Here is a 25,086-nt window from a genome sequence, read left to right as displayed (position 1 = left end):
CCGTAAGGCAGAGCTCCAGACTAGCTGCATGCTGCCTTAGAAGGTGAACATGGAAGATATTCGCTGCGCAGCTCGTCTGTTTACCCCTGTGTGGGTGTGGCTTGCAGGGAGGTGATTGAGAAGAAGCCAGAGAGGTTCAAGGTGGAGTGTCTGACCGACATCAGGAACCTCTTCTTCCCCAACAAAGAGCCCTTTTATGCAGCCTTCGGAAACCGACCCACGGTGCACATTCCTCCTACTAAACAACATCTAATGCTCATAGTTTAAAATGACTCCAGTGTCCTGCAATAGTTTTTTAGAAGAGAAAACTCATATTCACACTGCAAGAGCCTCTGGTGACTTTAAACATGGTCCTGAGTGTTATAAAACTTATACAACAAGATTGTTGTTTATTGAGAGATCTGGAGAAGAGAGCTGTGACGTTATTCTAATCTTAAATCTACATATGTAGTTATTCACTGACTGTTTACTATGATATTATTATCTTCAACCACAATCTTCACTGTTGAAAATCATTCAGACTTCTGAGCATTATCCATCATTGTAAAGGTGTTTTTACTCCAGTAACACTCATGCTGTCCCGTGTCTCTGTGTAGGATGTGTTTTCTTATAAGGAGGTAGGCGTCCCCCTGAACCGGATCTTCACCGTCAACCCCAAAGGAGAGCTGGTGCAGGAACACGCCAAGACCAACATCTCATCGTAAGTCAGATACCCCCCAACTCTGCAGGCAAAAATTTATAACGCAACCAGGCAAATGTCGAGAATAATTTTGCTATCATTGTTCCTGTCTCCGCAGATATGTGCGTCTGGGGGAAGTGGTGGACCACGTATTTCCTTTGCTCATGAGAGCCAGTTCGTCTGCCTTTCCCTGCGCGGATACCTTTAGCCAATTTACCTACTGGAGGGAGCAGCTCCCTCTGGTGGACAGTCAGGAACCAGCCACCGACGACTGCAGCGGACGGGCAGTGGGCAGCGTGTAGCGTTCTCCAGATTTTGTGTAATGTAGGCTATGTGATTGTGTGTGTGTGTGTGTGTGTGTGTGTGTGTGTGTGTGTGTGTGTGTGTGTGTGTGTGTGTGTGTGTGTGTGTGTGTGTGTGTGTGTGTGTGTGTGTGTGTGTGTGTGTGTGTGTGTGTGTGTGTGTGTGTGTGTGTGTGTGTGTGTGTGTGTGTGTGTGGGTATATGGGTGGGTGGGTGACATTTAGAGAGATTTTAGTGAGGAGCAGTTGCAGAGTGTGACTCCTTTTGTCTTAATTGAACAATGTTCAGTAAAACCGCACTTTCTTTAAGGGATGCCATCCGTGGCTGAAATGATGTATGAACAGAGATACATGCAAACATTAATAGATAGATAGATAGATAGATAGAGAGAGAGAGAGAGAGAGAGAGAGAGAGAGAGAGAGAGAGAGAGAGAGAGAGAGAGAGAGAGAGAGAGAGAGAGAGAGAGATAGATAGATAGATAGATAGATAGATGGACATTTGAAACGTATACTCAGGCAGCTTATTACATGTCATATTATATTTATTTGTTTTTTGAGTTGATGCAGTTTTGAAAAAATATATATTTCTTATTTAAACGATGGATTGTTTTATTAGGTTCATGCCGTTTTAAACAGTGGGATACATTGAGAAAGTTAGCAATATTCAACGACCCATCGGACATATATTGCGGTTGGTACTTTTATTAGACATTTGTTCCTACATTTTTCACCTATTTTTTTAGAGATTCTTGTTGAACACTGAATGCAAATGTGCATGTCACTGTATATGTGAAACCATAATGCGTTAAGTATGTATGATATTTTTCTGTATGTTTAAAGTCTGGCGGGCAGTTGGTATATTACAAAGCACAATGCATGTGGAGGAAGGTATACTCGCTTGTGTATTAGATTTGGCTTCGAAAAATGAGTAAACCACATATTCTTAGAAAGAGAAAAAGCCTTAACTTACCGTGTGTGTGTGTGTGTGTGTGTGTGTGTGTGTGTGTGTGTGTGTGTGTGTGTGTGTGTGTGTGTGTGTGTGTGTGTGTGTGTGTGTGTGTGTGTGTGTGTGTGTGTGTGTGTAACCGAGATGATATTTAAGACATGTTAGACATTCATTCATAGTTTTTGTTTTATTTTTATACCCAAGGTCGGACATAATTTTGTATGAAAGCATGTGTTTTCGGTTTGTGGCCGCTACACCGTCAATTGTGTTGTATTTTTATATTGTCCTGTCGTTGTTACATCCCTCATCATGTCATTCATAGAAGCTCCTCCTTCTCTGTATATGTGCCATATATTTCAACAACAAAGTGTGTGTGTCTGTGTGTGTTGAATATTTTTGTTAGTGTGTGTGTGTGTGTGTGTGTGTGTGTGTGTGTGTGTGTGTGTGTGTGTGTGTGTGTGTGTGTGTGTGTGTGTGTGTGTGTGTGTGTGTGTGTGTGTGTGTCACGTCTCTCACGTCTCGCTGCATGTATCCAATCTCCTGCCAAACACTGTGTTAATCCAGTGTGTAACTCGTGTTAGTAGTGTCTTAACTGCTTGCATGTGTGAGCAAAACGTTACCTGATAGCCTGATATTTCTTTCACACATTCTGGTTAGAGATCAGTCCTTTCTGCTTGGCCAAATCAAATGCATTGGATGCAAGTTGATGTTAAGAGCTTCAAAACAAAGACGTGTTTTATTACCAAAGCACTGCAGAAATCAGTAAATTGAAATGAGAACAATTGAAAATAACTTTTCTTTTGCAGCTGAAATCCGAAGCACATGAACAGGGAAATTCAGTAACTGTCAATGTGAATTTCCTTGTGGTTTATTTAACTATATGCGTTCTCATTTATTTACGAATGTGACACTGAATATCACAAAAGTATTGTAGGAGGACTGTGTGGTGGTTGAGTATTGATAATAAGACTAATTCTTTCTATGAAAGAGGCCACATGGCTGTCTTGACTCATCACTATTCACTGAAGTTATTTCTCCGCAGAACATTGTTTTTTTCTTGACCAATTCACTGTTAAAACATTGTTATCAGAATCAATGAACTTGCCTTGGATTAATTCCCTGTCAATAATAAACAAATCTGTTCTGTGTTGATTAGTCCATTCTCCTGTGATCTTCAACTTCCAACACATATCTCTCAATTATGTTTAAAAAATAGGGGAATGTTTTTAGTTTTTAGGGTTTCACATTTGAATTCAGACATCATGAAACTTGCAGTAGGATTATGACTTTCCCTTTTAGAAGACTCCAGACTCACCTTTCCCGTCTAATTTCATTTTAAATCATACAGCTCCTCAATGAAAGTCATGAGTTATCTGCGAAAATATTTATGAATTGGACTTTCCCTAGTAGTCCACCTGACAAAAAGGAGGACCGCCGTTCCTGCATCCTGGCTTCACCTCTGGAGGAGTTCCTAAAATACAGCCTTACTATTGGTCCGGTATATTGTTTCTCCTTTTATAGCACCCTTAGGTGTCAGGCTGCACGCTTCACTTTACAAGTACAATGCAGGCAGACTGAATAAGCAGTTGCTACGACGGACCTACATCATGTCGACCCCGGTAAGAACGCTTTTATATATTGTAAATTCGCAGATATCGAATGCTAGTAGTGTAGTCTTGTTTTTGTGTTGCCTATGCATTGTTTGGCCAGTGTTTATGCTGTTAATCGAAACGATAAACGAATAAGAGTGTATCATACGCGGGGCCATCCCCTAGGGCAAAGTTTACTTTACCAAGATAAAGCAAACAGTTTATTTGTCGTTATCTTCTATCTACAGTCCAAAGAGCTAAGGGTAAACAAAGCCAGTCGCCAGAACGGTGGACGAGCAGTCACCTTCCCTGTATATTGGACTAGGGATAGGATCCGGACTTCAGCATTATCCTGCTCACCGCAACGCATTTCCGGTCCCTTACTTCCTATGATCTATGTACATCGGTTAACAGGCTCCGGAGCGAGACGAATAAGAACACAACAAGACAAAAAATGAAAAGGATAATAAATGCGGAGTTTTGAAATTAATTTAGAAAAAAAGAAAGATTCGAATTACATTTAAGGGGAATAATATTACACTGTTTAAAGTCCCTCCCTCTCTCTCGCCTCTTGCCGGTAAACCTCATACGCGCTAAACCCATGCGACTGAAAGTCCCGCCCTCTGGAGCACCGCTTTCATGGCATTCCTTGGCGAGATAAAAACGCAAGAGAACGATGTTACCTCCCCTATATTAAACTATCGGGGACTCACAACTATAAACATATTAAAGAATATTCAGAACGGTGGCGAAAATATATATTGATAAAAGTATACGATAAAATAGTGTATTCATCCCTGTTTCTGTGCTTTGCAACAACAATTAAAAAAACTAACAAGAAAGCAAGAGACCCCCTAGCCCTTAACCCTAACACCTCATATAAGCCTACGCATTTATACCCTTCCCTCAGCAAAGAGACTCAGTCAATGATGAGGAGGAGTTTGCTGACATACTGGAGGACCTCAGGCGAAGCTGGGACCTCGGCCACGCCCTCAGGACCTTCAAGCCCTCCGTGCCCGACACCGGACCCCCACCCTGCAGCGCAGCTGAACTCACCGCCGCCGTACGCACGTCCCAGCACCTGCGATACATCACCAAGGAGGTGTGTGTCTGTGTCTGTGTGTCTGTGTGTCTGTGTCTGTGTCTGTGTGTGTGTGTGTGTGTGTGTGTGTGTGTGTGTGTGTGTGTGTGTGTGTGTGTGTGTGTGTGTGTGTGTGTGTGTGTGTGTGTGTGTGTGTGTGTGTGTGTGTGTGTGCGCTTTTTGCATTTTTTTTTGTTTGTTTAAAGAAAACCCAAATTAATTAAATAAATACAGTTAAGAACATAAGCGACAAATCTCCCCTTGGAGTATTTACAGCGACATCTATGTGACCGGTGCATCGCCTCAGAATACCACAAGAGTACAGAGACAGCCCCTCCCCGTTCTGGTGCAGGTCGCCGTGGAGACGGGGTCCACGGTGGAGGCGGTGGAGCAGCAGGTGGAGGTCATCCTGAGCGAGATGTCCCAGAACCTGCAGATGAGCTCCATCCGGCTGCTGGCGTACGGCCTCAACAAGGCCATGAAGAGGCTCTTCACGCGCGTCAACTTCAACATTGACGGGCTCCAAAGGGTCAGGGGCTCCACTTATACCTGCTGGACACTTTTCATATTTTTCATATTTTTCATATTTTCCTTGTTTTTCCTTTTTTCTTATTTTTACATTTTAAAATCATTTTAGAATCTTTTCTTTTTATTGTAGTTTTTTGCTGTGAACCCCTTTTTCTAAAAAAAGAAAAAAGTGTTTGGCAATAAAAACTTGCTAACTAGCAATCACCGTGTTAACATGAACTGTGACGGTGAGGGTGTTTGTCAAAGGTCATGGTTCAAACCCCAATGTCCGCAGGTGTCCTTGGGCAAGAGACCTCTAAACCCCAGCCTGTTCCTTTTAATGTATACAATAAATACAAAGATTATTTTATTTTTCATACATACGTGTCATAACTTTAAACAGATCACCACTATCACATTAGCGCCATACACCAAGGATTACAACTGTGCTGTGTGTGGTTCTGTATACTAATGGCCTTGTGAATCGTTGCACCCCATAGCTCCAACCGACCGCCCAGGGCTACCCGGTCATCCTGATGCCCAACCACCGGAGCTACATGGACTTCCTCATCATCTCCTTCCTGTCGTTCACCTACGACCTGCCCATCCCGGTGATCGCAGCAGGAACTCGCAAGTATCTATTTCAATGTGAAAGCGTCGTAGCTTCCAATGTAGCGTAACACAAATATATAATATTCAAATAAATATAATCAAAGCCCTTGTAGACTTTTATTGGGATTAAGGGATATACAAATACAATATATATATATATATTTTTTTTTTATCCTTTATTTATTTAACCAAGTCCCACTGAGATATTAGAAATCTCTTTTACAAGGGGGCAACAAGATTTTATTTGCCTTTAAGCTATAGATATAGCTGTGGGTCAGATATTCTTTAATTTAGTTAATAGCAGCAGCAGATAAGTTACACAGTGCAGGTTTAACACATGCATCATGTGATTTCTACGTCAGACATGTCTTGGTGTATAGACAGTCACATGTTTATCTCTTTCTCTCCGTCTCTCTCTCCGTCATTCCAGCCCTTTCGAAAATGAAGTTGATGGGTGAGATCTTTAGACGTTGCGGAGCGTTCTACATCCGCCGCGGCATCGGTTCAGACAAGTTGTATTGGGCGGTTCTGTCCGAGTATGTCAAAACCATCGTACGGGTAAGAGCGCAGCCTTGTCTCACACCTTCTTTGACCATCTCTGTGTCTTGTGCATTAATAACGGCACAATAAGTACCGGCACAATAAGCCCTCAGCTTCGCCTGAGGTCCTCCAGTATGTCAGCAAACTCCTCCTCATCATTGACTGAGTCTCTTTGCTGAGGGAAGGGTATATATGTGTAGGCTTATGAGGTGTTAGGGTTAAGGGCTAGGGTGTCTCTTGCTTTCTTGTTTGTTTTAATTGTTGTTGCAAAGCACAGAAACAGGGATGAATATACTAATTTCTTGAAAAAAACACACGATTAAAGATAGATATATGTTTACGCCACCATTCTGAATGTTTTTTTACATGTTTATAGTTGCGAGTGGAATCCTGCCGATATGTTCTGCTGTTTTGCCCCAATTTCGGAAAAAATGAAGACGCTCTGAGCGATCCAAATGGATTAAGAACATTATGGAAATTCGAATTCTAGAATTCCCTTAGAATGACCGAGCACTCCCAGGCTAACCCTCCTGTAACCACCTGCTCCTCTATGTGGGACCGACCCAACACGTCGCCGTGCAGCGAGCCTACGCGCCCCTGGAGTTCTATGTGGAGGGACTGCGCAGTCGCACTCTGAAGGCCCTGCCGCCCAAGCTGGGTGAGTGAAGACCCTCCCTTCTCCTCAAGCCCTTTGAGACCCTTTTCCATGATAATGCAGGCTGTTGCAGGTGTGCTACATGTGTGCGTGCCTCCGTCTCCAGGATAGTCCCTGTGGTTCGGGTGGGGTACGGGAGTCCTAAGCTCAAACCACAATGTCTTTAGCCCAAAGCATGTGTGGACTGAAGCCGAGTTGTATATATTTTTGAAGTTCCACGTCCAAAATAGACTTGAGTCCTACTGTATATGTATTTCCGCTCCTTGTGTTTTGGCCTATAGGCAGGCCTCCTTCAGAAAGATGTATTAAACCCTACCTGCTCATTAATGATAACAAAATAGCTTTGGATAAAAGTGAATGAATTTAAGTGTGTGTGTGTGTGTGTGTGTGTGTGTGTGTGTGTGTGTGTGTGTAGGTATGATGCACATGGTGCTCGAGCCCTTCTTTAAAGGAGAAGTGTACGACATCACCCTGGTGCCCATCAGCATCAGCTACGACCGCGTGGTGGAGGAATCCCTGCTGGCCCACGAGCTACTGGGGGTCCCCAAGCCCAGGGAGACCACCAGGGTACCCTCTCCCCCCACACACACGCACACACACACGTATCCCGGTCCTCGGTTGGGCCGGGTTCCACGGACAAAACTCGCTTGGCATTGGGTTTTTAGCCATGGCAGGCATTTATTTAACAATCAACTGAAACAATCAAACTATGAAGGAGACGCGGTCTCTAGGGCCTCCGTGGGCCTCTAGGCTCTCTCGCTGCCACGAGCACTTCCTTCCTGCTCCCGACCCGTCCTGTGCTGTGCTGGACCTACTCTTAAGATGGCTCCTCCACTTTCGGCCAGGTGTCCCCCAATCACCCTGATTGGGGAGCCGAAAGGGCTGCTCTCCGTCGCCGGCTGGTGGGTGGGGGTGGTATACCCAGTCCTTTACGGTACCCCGGGCCCGTCCAGGCCGAGGTTTCCGTGGCGGGATGCCACAACACACACACACACACACACACACACACACACACACAGATGCAGACACACACACACAGATGCAGACACACACACACACAAACACTGATGCAGACACACACACATGTGCACACGCACACAGACAGACACAGACACTGATGCAGACACACACACCCACACACACACACACACACACACACACACACACACACACACACACACACACACACACACACACACACACACACACACACACACACACACACACACACACACACACACACCTATAGCAAAACATGTCTTATTGGCTAGCTCTGATTCTGTCAAAAAAAAATTCAATAACTAGTTTTGGGTTGATGTCCATGTTAATACTATCGCTATCTGCTATTTTTTCCATATACAGTATATAACTAATCGTGTATTCATTTCTCGCTTCTACAGGGTCTTCTGAAGGCCAGCAGTGTCCTGTGGGAGAACTATGGCAGCATGCACGTTAATATCGGCCAGGCTCTGTCCGTGAGAGAGATGTGTCAGGGCAAGATCGACCGCAACCACTACAACCGTGTACCACGGTACGAAACACCACACGCTACTCCATAGCTCCACGTGTGTGTAAGGATGGTGGTTCCCGAAATGTGACTTTAGGTGTACCACTCAAATGTCATCAAGCCCTTTCGAGTACAACCTCATATGGAAACGGTAAAAAATGGATGCGCATGCAGTGGCTGGGCAGATAGTGTCAGCTCTCCCTTAATGCATAATTATTAATTTATAATATTAAATAAATAAATGAAATTATCCAAAAAAATCTATCCTATTCTTTATTTTATATAAAGATTATTTATTCATTTATTTTTTAATTATCCTTGTTACTTATAGAAACTTATATTTCTGTCAGTGTCTATTTCAAGAATATACAGTAAACCCACATACCACCTGCATTACCCTTGTCTACCACCAGGGGTAAAAAAAGACGTGTGTTGGGAGGCTATAATTATGGGTTATGGGTTATGATCTTCCTCTCAGCATGAAATGTCCATGCTTGGACAAATTTAACAGATAAAGGGTGACAGAAATAGTGCAATGGCTCGGGAGGTCGGCTCCCGTGGCAAAAGGTTCTGGGTTTGATTCCCAATGTCTATAGTGATTTCATTTGTATCCATGAGCAAAATGTTATTCCCCCTTCATCTCTTTTACTGAATTCAGATGAATCTGCTAAATAAGAAAGAAACACATTGTCATTCAATTCAATCCATTTTTTATTTTTCATCAAACTCCACTCTGTCGATTGACGATAGATCCTTAATCAGTTTCCTTCAAACTGATTCCCAACCCTACATTTTCCATCTAATTACAATCCTCCTGTTTCCCCCCCCCCCCCCCCCCCCCCCCCCCCCCGGCCGAACCCCCTCCAGGGACCTACCCCAGAGGCCCGGCGAGGACATGCAGGCCTGCGTCAGCCTGCTGGCGCACCGCGTGGTCCGGGCCCAGGAGCTGGGTGCGGTGCTCAGCCCCTGGTCCCTCATGGCCACGGTGCTGCTCCAGAGCCCCGTCCCCAGCCTGGTCCAGGAGGGCCTGCCCTGGGGAGCCCTCGCCCAAAGGACCCTCTGGCTCCGGGGGCACGCGCTGGCCTTCGGAGCTCGTCTCAACTGGCCTGGTGGGTGGGTGGGTGCGGGTGGGTGCGGGTGGGTGCGATGGCTGGATGGATGAGTAGAGTGGACACGCGGATGCAGCTTCGTCCATGCAAATGCCCTGGCCTTTGTCCTGTTGAATGCCACCCAATCAGACCCGGCCAGAGATTTTTCAGCCAATGGTATTCAAATATACGAGGGAGACAGCCCATAATGGGTACAGAATGAAGACGTATCTCTTCTGGTGAAGTAATAAAGGGTTAGGGGTTAGTAATTAAGTAATTTAGCAGATATTACCACTCAAATATGAACTTGACTTTGACTTTTCAACCACACTCACAGTTGAAAAGGGATTAACTTCCAATTGATAATGTTTCAATCTTTTACAATATTACAGTTTAAGTATAATATATAAATTAAGTATAACACACAGGAATTATATAGTTCGATTTTTTTTTTACTCCTTCCATACATAGACATTAATCCTTCATTACAAACCCATTGGGGTTAGCTAAAGTGCAAAGCTATCTGATAACTTCAGTCATGCATGCTAATTTAAACCAAGGCATGCTTCAGTAGCCCCCTATTTGGCCACTAGAGGGCATTACTAAAACAACAACCTTGTATTGCAAAGGACGACTGCATTGCATTGCACAAGGCAAGGCAAGAGTTAAAGACTTGTCCTCCTTCAGTGGCATCTGCCAGCAGCTCACTGCAGTACAGTAAATGCTTTTTGACTCGGGTCTGCTCTGAAGATCAGACAGATTAGATGAATGCAAGTTGGCACAAGCATTCAGATTCACTTAGGAGGCGTCCCTGGGGATTTAAACCCCCTAAGTCCATTACCCTGAAGGGACCTGACTGAACCACCTCACAGTCCAGTGTGAGCACACACACACACACACACATACAGACTCGTATGCAAGCACACACACAAACACATACACTTTCCCCCCACGTACACACACATTTGCACCCCCTCTCAATACACACACCCCAACACACACACACACAAACGCAAACACATACACCCTCCCTCCTGCTTCGCTCGCACACACACACACACACACACACACACACACACACACACACACACACACACACGGATACATGTACGCATACGGACACACGTACACATACAGACACATACGCATACACAAATACACACACACACACACACACACATACCCATATGGACACACAATTACACATTTAGGAACACTCACAAGCTATTTGTAATGACAACTACAATGTACACTAACTCTTTACATTTCAGACACACACACACACACACACACACACACACACACAAAATCACCTCAACGCCCACAAATCACATTTCTAAGGAGTCCGATACTTGCTCTCTCTAGGGGGGACCAGGGAGTCGGACGAGGTAATGTCATCCAACATGTCTCTCCATCACTCGGTGGTTCGTCGTCGAGGGGGCCGAGTCTTCCTGCTCGAGGAAGAGGGCTTTGCGGGGAGACGGCCTACCAGTGCAGAGGAGGGCGTGGCCTGGCGGGCGGTGGCGGTGCTCATGATGGCGTCCCACAGGAACCAGGCGCTGCATGTGTTTGCGCGGCCAGCCATGCTAGCGGTCGCCATGCACGTCACGGCAAGTCGGCAGAGACGTAAGTGTAGAGACGCGAGCACACACACACACACACACACACACACACACACACACACACACATAAACCCAGACAGATGGACTACACACGCAGCACTGTACAGCACTGTGGTACAAACCGAGTTCATGTTTTAGGGTAGAAAAAAAACCCACGCACACACAAACGATCCCCTTTCCATCTCCAGGGGAGCTCCAGGCCTTCTTCGTCTTCCTCCTGGATGTGTTCTCAGTGGAGATCGTCTTCAGCCCCGGCCAGTCCTCTCAGGTAACGCCTGAGCAAGAGTTTCTATCAAACCATCTGATTTTGAAAGTGAAGTGGTTGCTACTATTGATGAATGACGTGATTCATGATTTAATCATGTTTTCATATTTACATTTTTTAACACCATGTTTTATTATATTATTAATATTATTATTATTATTATTATAGTTCCTCATTTGGTTAATATTTATTAAAAAAAACGCTCATGCCAATAAAGCATCTGGAATTTCGGATCATGTGTTTGAACTCGTGTTATTACCTACTGTGTAAGTTGCTGAGAGATACGTTGCCTATTTGGCACCATATCTTTGAAATATTGCAGCGCCTTTTGTCTTGTCCGGTCATTGGCTGACACTCATTGAAGTTGAGGAGGCTCTTTACTAGTGGTCAACGTATTCCGTTCTACTGCCTGCGGAGCCAGCTGGGAGATAAACGTGCGCCGATCACGTGTTTGTCAGGACTTTGAGGAGGCGTGCTCCCTGCTGGGGAAAGCCGGAGCCATCCAGTGCTGCCAAGAGGAAATATCCGTGACTGACGCTGGGCATCAGACCATGACCTTCCTGAAGACACTTCTACAACCCTTCATGGACTCCTATCAGGTCACATGCCGGCATATAGTACCCATTGATTGGCTCACTGATTGGTCAATGACGGCCTTCTATCGTCTGTTATTCCTGAATAGCAAAAGGCTGCTGTGAATAACAGACCGTTGCTATGGACGCAGTTCCAACCGTACAATCGAATTGACAATTATTGATTTATTTTGTACATAGTCGTCATTATTGGTGAAGTTTGGCTCGCTGTACATTATCCCCTCACATTAGACCAATGTATTTTGTGTTGATAACATCTCAACAGTATTTTAACATTTTTTTTACTTATTTATTCAAACGAGACAATGTTTTATTTGTGTTTTTACTGCTATGTTCAGGTTGTGTTCAGTCATCTGTGTGAAGCGGGAGACAACACGTTCTCAGAGAAACAGTTTGTAACCTCCGTACGAAAGCTAGCCACCAGCCTCATCCTCTCAGGTAAAATAAAATGATTAACCGTTAAAAAGGATTATTCCAAAGATCTGTGTGGAAACTGGAAACATTAGAGAGATCTCAAACAAAATCGCCCGGCATAGATTACCACATGTATGTTTTTTTTTTTTTTTTTTTAACTAAATTACAAGTGACACTTTATGACACTAATCTTATGTCGGAATAGGTGAGCTTCAGACCTATGAAGCCCTTTCCTCCGACACGCAAAGCAACGCTCTGGCGTCTCTGCTCCGGCTGGAGGCGGTGACAAAGTTAAGGACGTGAGTGATGAGCTTAGCACCTGCAGGGCAAAGCGGTTTGGGCCTATAAGCTCCTCTGGTGTGGGGCAGAGTGAACGCTGTCTGTCGATTCATCTGATGTTCTCCTGTTTCAGGGCTGAGCGGACAGAGTACAGCGTTAACAAGTCATCCGTACAAAGAATCGCACACATGCTGTGTACGTAAGCTATATCGTCTGCCGTCACTGGAACCACTTTGTGTTTATATTATATACTTTTTCTAAAACCAAATCTTCATTGATTATCTTAATAATAAAATGCGTGTTTCCTGGCTGGAAAGGTATTCTAACAGTATTGAAGCATGTTTTTAACCATTTTGAAGTTTCATGTTTGAATGTATTGTTCTTACTAAGCTTTATAATTTCCTTGCTGTTGCTTCCTCCATTCTAGGCGGTAAAATCCCACTTCAGAGTGTCTATTCAGCCCCCGGCTCAAGGCTTTAGACAACCATACTTTCCCTCATTCACAAAGGAGGGATCCATCTGCAGCCTTCCATCCCCACCACCCTCCTCTTCCCCTTCTATCTCCAGTCCTCAGACAAAGTGCCTACTCTAATACCAGGCTGTGCTCCATATTTGGCCACCTCCCCTTACTTCCTGTCCCTGAGATGTTGTGGAACTCATCAAATTGAACACAGCAACTTTTTAAATGAAGACAACCGTTCTTGCTGCAATACTCTTTTCTCAAATGATCCCCAAGATGTTGGTGTTCCCCTTTTGCCTTAGTTATGTGTATCAACTATGTTATTCATAGGCTACTTGACCAAATCACTTTCAGTTTCTATGAATACATGTTCAAGTGCTTTCAAAAAAACAGAAGGACGGCTGGAATTGGATCTAACAATTGATTTGTGCAATTATGTGACATAATCCAGTAGTCCAGAGGATACAAACCTTCTATAACAGATTGTGATATCTGAATAGAAATCTTTGTTTGAGATATTTATTTTTGATTTATGTATATCATGTAATAAAGGATGTAATCAAATTAAAAGCACCTTAATTGCACGTCTATACACTTCACACACTGTGTTGTACAACCAATGTTTTTCATACATTTTGTGTTCCGTCCCAGGTTATAAAAGTCGTCTTCCTTTCAATTAACAACTATAACAACCTTTCAGCACAAATAACCCCTTTTAGCAGATACACGGAGGGCCCTTTAATGCCAGTAGCCAATAGAAAGAATTATATTATACGTATCCCCATTATGTTATCTATATACAGGTGGCACGTCCACTTTGATGCGCAGAGCAGTGACTGGGTCTTGACAGAACACCGAGATGTACTCCAGCACTTTGGAATTCATCTTTTTCTCCGTCTCTTTCGCGCGGTGGCGCTCTTTGTCCCACCTGTCCTTCTCGCCGTTCATCTGCGAGAACAGATTCGCCTGAATGGTGCGTAGCGTCGCGGCCAGCACGTAAAAGCCCCCTTGCAAGGCGTGGCAGAGCGCCGCACCTACGCTGAGCGCCGCGCACATCAGATTGGGCACCGTTTCGCACACCACGCACATCGCTTCTATGAAGTGGAGCGTGCCCTTCCGCGCGGGGGGTGGGTGGTGGCTGTGCGGTGGGTATCCTTGGGCCGAAGAGGGAGGGGGCTGCTGGACGTGGTTGACGAAGTATCTCGCGCAGTCGGCGAAGTGGCTCGCGGCGCGGCGCAGCGGTAGGAGCGCCAAGTAGAGGTGGCATGCCGCCTTGGTGAGCGCGTGGAAGAGCAGCCGCAGCTCGAGCACCGCGTGGCCTGGAGATAAAGAGGGCATCGAGGTCAGAGAGTCAAGTCTGATTAACACAAACAGCGTCTGCCACTGGATTAAAGTTAGTTTCGCCGTAGTGGGCTTCACTCTTATGTTTCAACCACGCACACGAAGCGCCAAAAGGGCAGGGAGATGGCCGTGCAAGGTTATGGCTCGGCAGGACCCCAAGATTTCACATTAGTTGCCAAATCAAGTTCGTTTGTTCAACGTTTGTGTGTGTGTGTGTGTGTGTGTGTGTGTGTGTGTGTGTGTGTGTGTGTGTGTGTGTGTGTGTGTGTGTGTGTGTGTGTGTGTGTGTGTGTGTGAGATTGCGCTCGCGTGCGTGCGTGCGTTTGTGTGTGGACGTGAATAGTTCATTGTAGTGTGCGCAAAATCAATTTGGGAGATTTCATTTCTGACATTTTCTTTCCTTAGGATAAATTCAGGTCATTAGTTGATGTATGCTTAAAAATACCAACTCTTAACACCCAAGGCATAGTATAGAGTATAAATAGCGAACAGACTTGTATGTTCTCTTTTTAAATCCCTATAGACGCGTGGTGCGGTGGATAGATTTAAATCGTTAAGCTACCAATTGAACGATGCATTGCTAATTGTCTATGAAAGCTGTTTCATACCGCAGTAGGGCGGAAGACCACTGCCACATTCTTCCATTGACGGAGGAAGGTTCCAAATCTCTGCTAACCATTGTCTCTTACCGTCTATAAAACACAGAAGCCAGAGCAAGGCAATACTCGCAGCCAATGAAGTCCACCAATCCATGAAGTCCTCTCGGAAACGAAAAAGTTAATATAAAATAAATACAAATGAAATGTAATTCCCAAGGTAGGCCTATGCCTGGCTGGTCACGCTTTCTGTCTCTCTGCTGCTAATACCTAAACATGAAGACGCCTGCTAGTATAGCTTTCTCTGCAGGTGCCGTCGGGACAGAAGCCTAGCCTAATCGTGAATGTTAAAGGTGTAAGTTACCTACTGGGTGTCACCTGCGCATTAAGGTCGCTCGGTTACTACTGTGGTGGTGGAGGGGCGCGTGACAGAGTCATGATGTGTGAGCGTAGTGGGTTCGTATATGGTTCGTTTCTGACATGCAGGTTTGCATATAACAGCCAAGATCTTCTAATACATTTGAATACATAAGGCCAAACAATTAAACATGCATTGTGCTTGTTTGAATTGGCCTATTTCAGAAAATACTACTTTTTATTTCAACTCTCCAATCTAAAGTTGCAGTGCATGATAGTAGGCCATGTGTTTGGTTTATTTTGTTTGTCACACAACTCATTTATTGAACCCTTGTTTTTGACAGGAGTTTCGTGTGATCTGAACCAAATAAAACCTCTTTGCCTTCAGGTTTCAATTGCCTTGTTTGCTCGAGTGACGCGCTGCTATGGCCCCGACCAATCAGCCAGTCGTTACCTGGGCCTAGGTGGGGAATGGGCGGCTGGTGGGGGCAGCTCAGCAGGTGTCTCCCCCGCATTCAGGCATCGCCCGGTGATTCCATCTCTATGTGGAGGTGCTCGTCAACCGATCTAACCCCCCTGCTGGTAATGCGATCATCCCATCCGTCTTTTTTAGGCTCTCACTATTTGTTTTAGCGATGGAATTAAACTTTAATGTCAACACCATGGTAAGAATGGAGGCTAAGCTATGAATTCTTATGGAATTCTGTTACTTTCTATCATTTTACAATTCAGGCATGCAACGAGATGGAAAAACGTGGCTATAGATGTGATCACTTATCTGAGCTTTCTGAGCAAAAGGAAGCATCCATCACATCATTTAACAATTTATATTGCAATTAAGTGTGCTTTAGTAGCCTATTTTTTTTCAAGTCTGCCTGCGTTAGGCTATACAACCTGGATATATGACCAGACAAAGTATGTACGATACAAATTAATTGTTTGGCATTCAAAATGATATATTGTTGTGTTAAGTTATATGTACGGATGTAGCAGATTGACATGGTTCAAATGCTTTTCACTAGAGACCATGCGATTTCCCCATTGTGCCCCTGCAGACTTGGGGAGCAAACCTCCTTCTAATCTTCCCAGTCTTACAACCTCATAAGGTGGAAAAGCCTTAAGCACCTCTTATCAATATGATTTGTGTTGCTAGTTCATCAGTTGCTATTCAATATTTATTTTCTTTTATAGCGACCTTATGGAAAAAACGTATGCGATAATGTATGCGATGTAGGTTGATTGCAATGCATGTTATAAATCTTCCCAGTCAGGTTTTATTTGACAACCTCATGCGACCTTATGGAAAAGATTGTCCTTACTTGACCCTTTTAACCTTACCAGCAAATCAACGGAGAAAATAGCTTGATGCAACTCTTTTTTTTATTGAAAATTAATTAATTTACAAAATCGTTGGCATAAAAATTACAATTGCGCTTCTCAATTTACATACAAGGCACAATGAATAAAATGATAACTTAAACTTTATAAAATAATGGGACAAATTATAAAAATAGACAAAAAAAATAAACCACCATTATACCAACTACCAATCGAGGCAGGGAAAACATAGCTTAGCTCTGTGATTGTATAAAATGATATATATTCCAATGGAGGAGAGTGAAGGCCTATTTATTTATTCCTTATGAGCATGGGAGTGAAGCGCTGCTCTGTTTAACTTTCTGTCAGCCTTATTGTTAATTCAGATAGGAGGGGTGTAGTGGATAGGGTGCAAGCGTGCGACACCCAGCAAACAGGTAGATAAAACGTTGTCCAAATGTTAAGTAAAATGGATGCATGTTTTAAATCTCCGTTGTGGAACTTTTGTCGGCGCGGAGGGGAACAGGGCTCCGCACGAGAAGCAGTGAGGATTTATTATGGATTGGCTGGCTCTCTCATCCCACCAAGAGGCCATTACAGTTACTACAACTACTCAACATGTTACACATGACGATCAATTGTCTCAAATTAGTTGTTGATGCAAATATAATATATTCAGGCACGTATTCAGGATCGTTGGAGGCCGAAAACAAAGAAGCAAGAGGTATGGATATGTTGAAATGATCAAGGGGATTTGGGCGATCTGCAAAATATTTAGACCGGAGCGGCAATTTTTTTGCTTATGTTTTCTTTTACTTATCTATTATTTTATTTTATTGTATTACAATGTTTATATGTGAAGCACTTTGAGTCTGCCTTGTGCTTGGAAAGTGCTACATAAATAAAGTTGCCGTGCCTTAATTGCCTTGGTGGGCACACCAGATTTAAAGCCTCTTGGGTTCTCTGAGGCGGATTTGTGATTTGTTTAGCAATGTTGGCTTATTTGCATAATCGTACTTTCGTAAAAAACCGGCCAAACCCTGCCATTTTTTAGAGTCAAAACTAAAATATTATCATAAGGTCGGGCATCATTCAGGAGTATTATGTATTTGTATCCAGTATAACCAAATTGTGTTTAATTTGGGCATACGAGTCGGTACTTTCAAGGTACAGATCAATCTATCCCGAAGGACATAGCCGCTGTAGGTTTGACCACTAGTTATACCATCCCATGTGGTCACAGCGGGATGAGCAATACTTTTTGGAGGCCGCCTATGGCGACACATTAGTGCCATAATTCACTAATGTGATAAAAGATGCATTCGGGCGTATTATATTATTCCACACGCGTAGATTAACTACGAGCGCGCAAATTATCTCTGCGCGCGCAAAACAGCCTCTCGCGCGAGCAAATTACCTCAGCGCGCGCAAAACCTCTCGCGAAAGATGTTTTTACGCTCTCGCTCAAATTGTATTTGGGCACTATGGGGGAGGGAACCAAGGCAGGGCGGGCTTTCCTATGATTGGCCGTTTCTGAAGCGCGATATTTGATTGACAGCCCTCCTCAGCCCTCCTCTCATTCAATTCTGAATTGTACAGTAAATGGCTGAAACGATAGTTACGTATTGTAACTCCAGATTCTATGAGTATAGGCGCAGCCTTTTAAGTGTCGGCCTCATTGTCCTGTAAATAGCTGAAGAAAAGCTGTTTATTGGGAGCAGAACGTCCGCCGGCGCCCGACTATATCTGCGAAATGCGGATGTCGTTGAGGCACGCCGCACGCGGACGTAATTGAGGCCCACGCTGTTGGTGGTCGGGGATTACAATTTTTTCAGTCCTACGGCTCACGCCTAGGGATAACCCAATAGCAATAGCCTGAAAAGGCTGTGCCTATATCATAGAATCTAGAGTTACAACAAGTAACTATCGTTTCAGCCGTTTACTGTACAATTCAGAATTGAATGAGAGGAGGGCTGAGGAGGGCTGTCAATCAAATATCGCGCTTCAGAAACGGCCAATCATAGGAAAGCCCGCCCTGCCTTGGTTTCCTCCCCCATAGTGCCAAAATTAAATTCGAGCGAGAGCGTAAAAACATCTTTCGCGAGAGGTTTTGTGCGCGCTGAGGTAATTTGCGCACGCGAGAGGCTGTTTTGCGCGCGCTGAGGTAATATGCGCGCGCGAGAGGCTGTTTTGCGCGCGCAGAGATAATTTGCGCGCTCGTAGTTAATCTACGCGTGTGGAATAATATAATACGCCCGAATGCATCTTTTATCACATTAGTGAATTATGGCACTAATGTGTCGCCATACACTCCCATCACACATGTTAGTTTTTTTTCACTAACTGCGAATAGAAGTTAAGCATGTAATTAAATCTGTTGCTTTGTCATTCAAAATATTTTCAACCTCAGGAACTAACTAACCTGTTCCAAAAACTGCCGTTGAACCTCGGGATCTGCCATGTCGGCTTTGGTGCTGATCTTTAACTTGAAGGTTGAGCGTAGTTTCTGCAGTTCCTGGCAGGCGACGTAATGCAATTCTTCACAATTCATGTCGTCATAATCTGCTCCAATGAAATTCATTGCAACACAGTTTTGACTGCCTCTAGCATTGTTTGGCTGGCCTGTTTGCCAATTAAAGTAAGTGGCTATGCTCCCGTCAGACCAGTGGGACCATGGAATTCTGTGGAGCCCGATCCATGCGGTTCCTTTCATCATGCAGAGATTTTGCCATCCTCGGTCGTGTCTCTCACACTGGCCAACTCAGTGTGTTTAGACTGGCAGTATTCCCTCGCCTTGTCAAAGGTCATTATTCCTTGTAGATGTAGTTGCCCTCAGCTAAAACATAATGTGAAAAAGAAAAAAGTATATTATTTTCAGGCTAACATTATATCCCAATCATATTATTTAATTAAACATGGATAAGTTACCTTGAGCAGCTTAATATCATTATGTTCGATCTCAATGTTTGTCTTTAACCATATTTTACTAGGTGTACGAAAAAGGATCGACATGTTGTAATAAAAATAAGGTGACATCATTGTGGGAGTGAGTGTGGATGGGTTTGAGGAGCCTCGCCTGCTGAGTCTGATTGGATGCTGGGTCTGGGTGAGGCTGCACACCTGTAGCCCATTAAGTAATCAGTGTGCACAGGTTAAACCAGCCATCTCCACACACACTTGAATTTCCACTGGATTATGTGAGGGGTGCCAGGTAGAGGAGACAGTGGAACATGTTTTAATGAACTGTAGTGGTTATGGGATGGAGAGGGAAAGTATGAAAAATCAATTGAGAGAATTGGGTATGCAGGAGTATACTTTGGAAAATATTTTAAGTTTAATGAAGAGGAATTGTATAAAAGTATTGTTTGGCTTTTTGAGAGAAACAGGGTTATATGGTAGGATATAGAGTAGAAAGAAGGTGTGAATGAGTGAGTGTTTGGATATTTTTGTTTTTGATTCATTGACTGGATCAGAAGAGGGCGGTAATGCACCAAGTTGTGTATGTCAACCGCTGAAAAACCCCAATAAGAAGAAGAAGAAGAACACTTGAATTTGATGAGATGTTTGACTGGTAGGGATTGGGGAGCGAGCTGTGCAGCTTTAAAGACTATATATGTAGCTGTGATTAGATCCGTGTTTGATTATGGGTGTGTAGTGTATGGGTCAGTCGCAGTGTCTCTCTTGAGAAAGCTGGACGTGATTCAGGCAAAGGCATTAAGGGTATGAAGTGGGGCTTTTAAATCATCACCAGTGCCTGCTCTGCAGGTAGAAATGGGGGAAATGCCACTGGAGTCGAGAAGGAAACAATTGATGGGGAAACTATTGGGCAAATCTGCGAGGGCAGAGTGAGTCTCACCCCACAAAAGGAGTGTTGAAGGAGTGCTGGGTTTATGGGAAGTGTGAGAGGAATCATTTTGGTCGTGTGGGGAATGATATAGCGAAAGAGTTTGGTGTGGTTGAATTGAAGCTTAGTCCAACAGTGGTACATCCAATAATGCCGCCATGGAGGATGGTGTGGACTGGTTTGTGTTGGATAGAAAGAAGAGACAGAGAGAACAGATAGACCTGGGTAGTGTTTTTAATATTCATCTTCTTATATAGTACAGTTAGTTTGTTCATGTTTTTACTGATGGTGCCAAACAACCTGAGACAGGAGTGACAGGTTTTGGAGTAGCGTTTCCATCAAAAAGAATAGAGGTTAATAGAAGAACATCGGGTAATTTAAGCGTGCATACAGTGGAGACGTTGGGGGTGCTGGTCGCATTAAAATGGGTGGAATCAAGTACAGTGGAAAAAATTGATCTGTACAGATTCAGCATCAGTTTTGGCAAGTATGAGGTCATTTTATTCAAGTAGTCGCCAAGGTTTGTTGTATGAAGTTCCACAGTCAATTACGAGAATCGTTCAGCAGGGGAGGCAAATACTTTTTTTATGGGTTCCAGCTCATGTAGGGGTGAAGGGAAATGAGAAAGCCGATAAGATGGCGAAGAAGGCATTGGAGAAGGAAAAAGTAGAAATGAATATCAGTTTAAGTAAGGCAGAAGTTAAAAGCCTGATATGGGGAAAAGTTAACAAAATGTGGCAAGACAAATGAGGAGAAAGGGAGATTTTTATATAATATTCAAAAAAGTGATAATGTTAAAATAAGGTATACTGGTCAGAGGAAGGATGAACAAATTTTGATACGGTTAAGGTTGGGGCATAGTGCACTAAATAAAACAATGAATTTGATAGGAAAAGACCCCACTGGATTATGTGAGGGGTGCCAGGTAGAGGAGACAGTGGAACATGTTTTAATGAACTGTAGTGGTTATGGGATGGAGAGGGAAAGTATGAAAAATCAATTGAGAGAATTGGGTATGCAGGAGTATACTTTGGAAAATATTTTAAGATTAATGTAGAGGAATTGTATAAAAGTATTGTTGGCTTTTTGAGACAAACAGGGTCATATGATAGGATATAGAGTAGAAAGGAGGTGTGAATGAGTTGAGTGTTTGGATATTTTTGTTTTGATTCATTGACTGGATCAGAAGAGGGCGGTAATGCACCAAGTTGTGGATGCCAACCACTGTAAAACCCCAAGAAGAAGAAGAAGACACTTAGGAAGAGTTCTCCTAGATGGCAACAAGAAACAACACAAGGCCATGTATCATTTTCAACAAACCTTTACAATAAACCAGTCTTTCAACACCACCCCAATGCGTCCTTTTGTTTTGGGGAGCCTAATATAAGTTGCAGAGTGGGAGTGTAGCATGGACCTTGCTATAATAATATTTAAGATTGGATATTCAAATTCGTTTTTAAAGGCACCCAGTGCAACTTTCGAGGCTTAAAAATAAACATTCAATTTCTAGTCTTTTTTACACGTAGTAAGTTTCAATAACTCCATACCATTACATACCGACATTCAAGCAGCAAAGATGAGACGTCGTTGTGTGGTGAACTGATAGAAAATCGATGACAACAGCAATGCCGCCATTTTCTTTATTTTTTGTAACCTACAATAAATAAAGCAGGCTTCCAGTCAATGGAAAAATGGCTTCTCCCCACCGGCGATTGTTGTTGTTTACGATTTTCTATCAGTTCTCACCACACAACGACGTCTCATCTTTGCTCCTTGAATGTCGATATGTAATGGTATGGAGTTATTGAAACTTACTACGTGTAAAAAAGACTAGAAATTGAATGTTTATTTTTCATTGAATGTTTACATAAAGTTGAACTGGGTGCCTTTAACGCATTTGCCATAAATTCTCTTTACAGTTTTCATAAATCAAATGCTAGGCGGGACGGCGCAGACGTCCTTAGTGACTTGGGCACGTTTGGTGGAGGCGCACATGGTGAAAATGTTTGTGGAAGACCATTGTTATTTTAAAACACAGTGATATTAGATATCAGTGATATTGTAATTAGATATATTTGTTTCTGATTTCTAACCGATTTACTTGGATTTGAGTTAAATGTTTGATTAGGCATTTTGATTTATTTGAGAACTAATTTGATTTAATTTGTCTTTATCAATAGGTTTTCAACCTAATCCCAATCCGAATCATAATACGGAATGCTTGTTGTTCATGTATTAAACAATTCATGTTCAATAAAAGGAAGGAGAAGGATTTGAGCTGTCCTGCGTCCTCTGTCTAACAGTGCCATTTCAAGTTGGGCAAGCACAAATGAGAACATAACCCAGATAACTTGACAATCATACATCTGTCTGAATATAAATGTTGTTTGAGAGATTTCTCTTTCATTTCTGTAGGTCAGAATCTGCAACAATAAAAAAGGAAATGTAACTTAACTGAAGATGTATACAATTCACAGGCTGCGTTATATATTTTTTATTATATTTGTTTCATCCCCGGTTACAAAGCATTCTTTTCAAGCCACAACTATTGCACACAATGAATGCTTTTCAGCCACATAACTCCTTTAGCGACTACACGAAGCGCCCTTTAGTGCCAGTCAGCCAATATAAAGCATTATCTTACATGTATCCCCTACATTATAATATGTTAAGCGATGAATAAAGATATTTTATCTCGGGGGCACGGCCACTCTTCGCAGAGCAGTGAAGGGGTCTTGACCACACAGCGAGATGTACTCCAGCACATTGGAGTTCATATTTTTCTCGGTCTCTTTCAAGCGGTGGCGCTCTTCGTCCCACCTCTCTTTCTCTCCGTTCATTTGCGAGAACAGTAACGCCTGAATGCAGCGTAACGGGGCGGCCAGCACGCAAAAAAAAAACTGCAAGGCGTGGGAGAGCGCCTCGCCCAAGCTGAGCAGCACCGCGCACGTCAGATTGGGAACTGTTTCACACACCAAGCATATCGCTTCTATGAAGTGTAGCGTGCCCCTCCGCCAATGAGGTTGGTGGTGGGCGCTGTGTTTCGTGTTTCCTTTAAGGGAATATGGAGGGGGCAGCTGTTGGGCGCGGTTCAAAAAGTTGCTCGCGCCGCGGATGATGTGGCTGGCCGCGCGACGTAGCTGGAGGATCGCCAAGTAGAGGAGGCATGTCGCCTTGGTGAGCGCCTGGAAGAGCAGCCGCAACTCGTGCACCTGGTTGCCTGTGGACAAAGAGAGTACCGGGTGTCAGAGTCGTGATTATTTGCATAAAGTTAACCGAAGTTCAACTTTTGTCCCTCACGCACGCCGTTAGGGATACGCGCCGCGATCACGCGCGCCTTCCCGTTGCCGTGCCCAACGCTCCTTCCCAGAACCCTCAGACCATTTTCTTTCTTATTTTCCAAGTCAGTTCCTTACCTGCCTAGAACTGTGAGCCAAAAGGATTACTTTTGTTCTAATTGCAGCTGAAACAGTTGGTTCACTTGCACTTTAAAGTGTAGGGAAAACCCCTTTTTCACTTGGAATTTAAACACTGAGAATAAAAAAAGTAATAGTTTTGGCTCACAGTTCTTGGCAGGGCAGGCACTGACGTCAACAAACTTTCCTGGATTCCCCAGACGCTGACTTGGTGTCTATTATAAAGCGGTTCCCAATCATGTCGGACACCCTGGTCTCTTACCGTCGAATAAACAAAGGATCCAGAGCAAGGCAATAACCGCTACCAATGAAGTCCACCAATCCATGAAGTCCTCTCTGAAACCAAACGTTTATAAAAAATAATCATAAAATAAAATGTAATTTCAAGATATGCCTGGCTTGTCACGCTATCGTCTCTCTGCTACTAATACCCTACCTTAACATTAAGTTGCTCATGGTCGTATAGCTTTCTCTGCAGGGGTCCTCCGGGAGTTGCCTAAGCTAATAGTTAATGGAAAAGATTGGTGATGATGCGGCAGCTGCTCATTCTGATCGCCCTGCTACCACGGAAGAGGAGCTCGTCGTTGTTGTTGGGTTTCTAGGTTTCGTTTCTGACTAAACCAACAAACCAGCATTGGAATACGCCCTCTGTCAGGTGTACTAATACCTTTGTTGCATGGTAAGCCAGGTCTACGTCTACCCATAAGGCATTATACTTAAACAGTGGGTTGGAATTGAATTGCCTATTTCTGAAGGCCTTGCATGCTTTATTTAGGACTGCGTTGTTTGTCAAACAAATCAGTAGGTTCAATCAAAGGTTGCGTGTGATCTGGGGGAAAAACAACTCTTCCCCTTGCCTTGTTCCTACTGCCTTGTTTGCTCGAGTGACGCGCTGCCAATGGCAAGCACAAATCAGCCGGTCGTTACCTGGGCCGAGCTGGAGAAGGGACGGCTGGTGAGGGCAGCTCAGCAGGTGTCTCCCCGCATTCAGGCACCGCCCGCTGGGTCCATCTATGCAACGTATCCTCAAACAATGCTTCGCATGATATCTTAGGAAGGGTTATGCAAAAATGTTCG

General features: G+C 43.7%; 3 protein-coding genes across 7 annotated transcripts in view; 2 read left to right on the top strand and 1 right to left on the bottom strand.

The window, feature by feature from the left end:
• LOC132450443 (phosphatidate phosphatase LPIN1-like) overlaps positions 1-3,074 on the top strand; it is a 10,619-nt gene extending 7,545 nt beyond the window's left edge. Inside the window, 3 exon segments of the mRNA XM_060042568.1 lie at positions 108-222; positions 597-700; positions 798-3,074. Coding sequence (XP_059898551.1) covers positions 108-222; positions 597-700; positions 798-981 — 403 coding nt within the window. The 3' untranslated portion in view covers positions 982-3,074.
• A 156-nt stretch (positions 3,075-3,230) lies between these two features.
• Positions 3,231-13,708, top strand: gnpat2 (glyceronephosphate O-acyltransferase 2). Its single transcript, XM_060042566.1, has 16 exons — positions 3,231-3,545; positions 4,426-4,617; positions 4,949-5,125; positions 5,604-5,733; positions 6,146-6,273; positions 6,838-6,913; positions 7,326-7,477; positions 8,311-8,441; positions 9,285-9,526; positions 10,871-11,131; positions 11,316-11,395; positions 11,851-11,991; positions 12,324-12,423; positions 12,605-12,698; positions 12,812-12,873; positions 13,106-13,708. The coding sequence occupies exons 1-16, from the start codon at positions 3,534-3,536 to the stop codon at positions 13,156-13,158; spliced, it is 2,031 nt and encodes a 676-aa protein (XP_059898549.1). The 5' UTR covers positions 3,231-3,533; the 3' UTR covers positions 13,159-13,708.
• On the bottom strand, positions 13,622-25,086 carry LOC132450444 (uncharacterized). Of its 5 annotated transcripts, none has more exons than XM_060042571.1 (3): positions 24,446-25,086; positions 24,272-24,345; positions 13,622-14,457 (listed from the first exon to the last, which is right to left on the bottom strand). In XM_060042571.1, the coding sequence occupies exons 1-3, from the start codon at positions 24,463-24,465 to the stop codon at positions 13,928-13,930; spliced, it is 624 nt and encodes a 207-aa protein (XP_059898554.1). In that variant the 5' UTR covers positions 24,466-25,086; the 3' UTR covers positions 13,622-13,927. The 5 variants fall into 5 exon arrangements, with proteins under 5 accessions (XP_059898554.1, XP_059898552.1, XP_059898556.1 ...); XM_060042572.1 differs by lacking the exon at positions 13,622-14,457 and adding an exon at positions 23,072-23,813 and having other exon boundaries at positions 24,272-24,343; positions 24,441-24,730; XM_060042570.1 differs by lacking the exon at positions 13,622-14,457 and adding an exon at positions 23,072-23,813 and having other exon boundaries at positions 24,446-24,723.

This window comes from Gadus macrocephalus, chromosome 21 (assembly GCF_031168955.1).
Source record: "Gadus macrocephalus chromosome 21, ASM3116895v1".
Classification (NCBI taxonomy): Eukaryota; Metazoa; Chordata; class Actinopteri; order Gadiformes; family Gadidae; genus Gadus; species Gadus macrocephalus.
This window is presented reverse-complemented; position numbering and strand designations above follow the sequence as displayed.

Coding starts and splice junctions, on each gene's coding strand:
- gnpat2 (XM_060042566.1), top strand. Junction 6,274..6,837: donor ATGTCAAAACCATCGTACGG/GTAAGAGCGCAG, acceptor GTCGCCGTGCAG/CGAGCCTACGCGCCCCTGGA. Junction 6,914..7,325: donor GGCCCTGCCGCCCAAGCTGG/GTGAGTGAAGAC, acceptor GTGTGTGTGTAG/GTATGATGCACATGGTGCTC.
- LOC132450444 (XM_060042569.1), bottom strand. CDS start 15,232: ATGGATTGGTGGACTTCATTGGCTGCGAGTATTGCCTTGCTCTGGCTT. Junction 14,458..15,087: donor TGGTCTTCCGCCCTACTGCG/GTATGAAACAGC, acceptor CTTTATCTCCAG/GCCACGCGGTGCTCGAGCTG.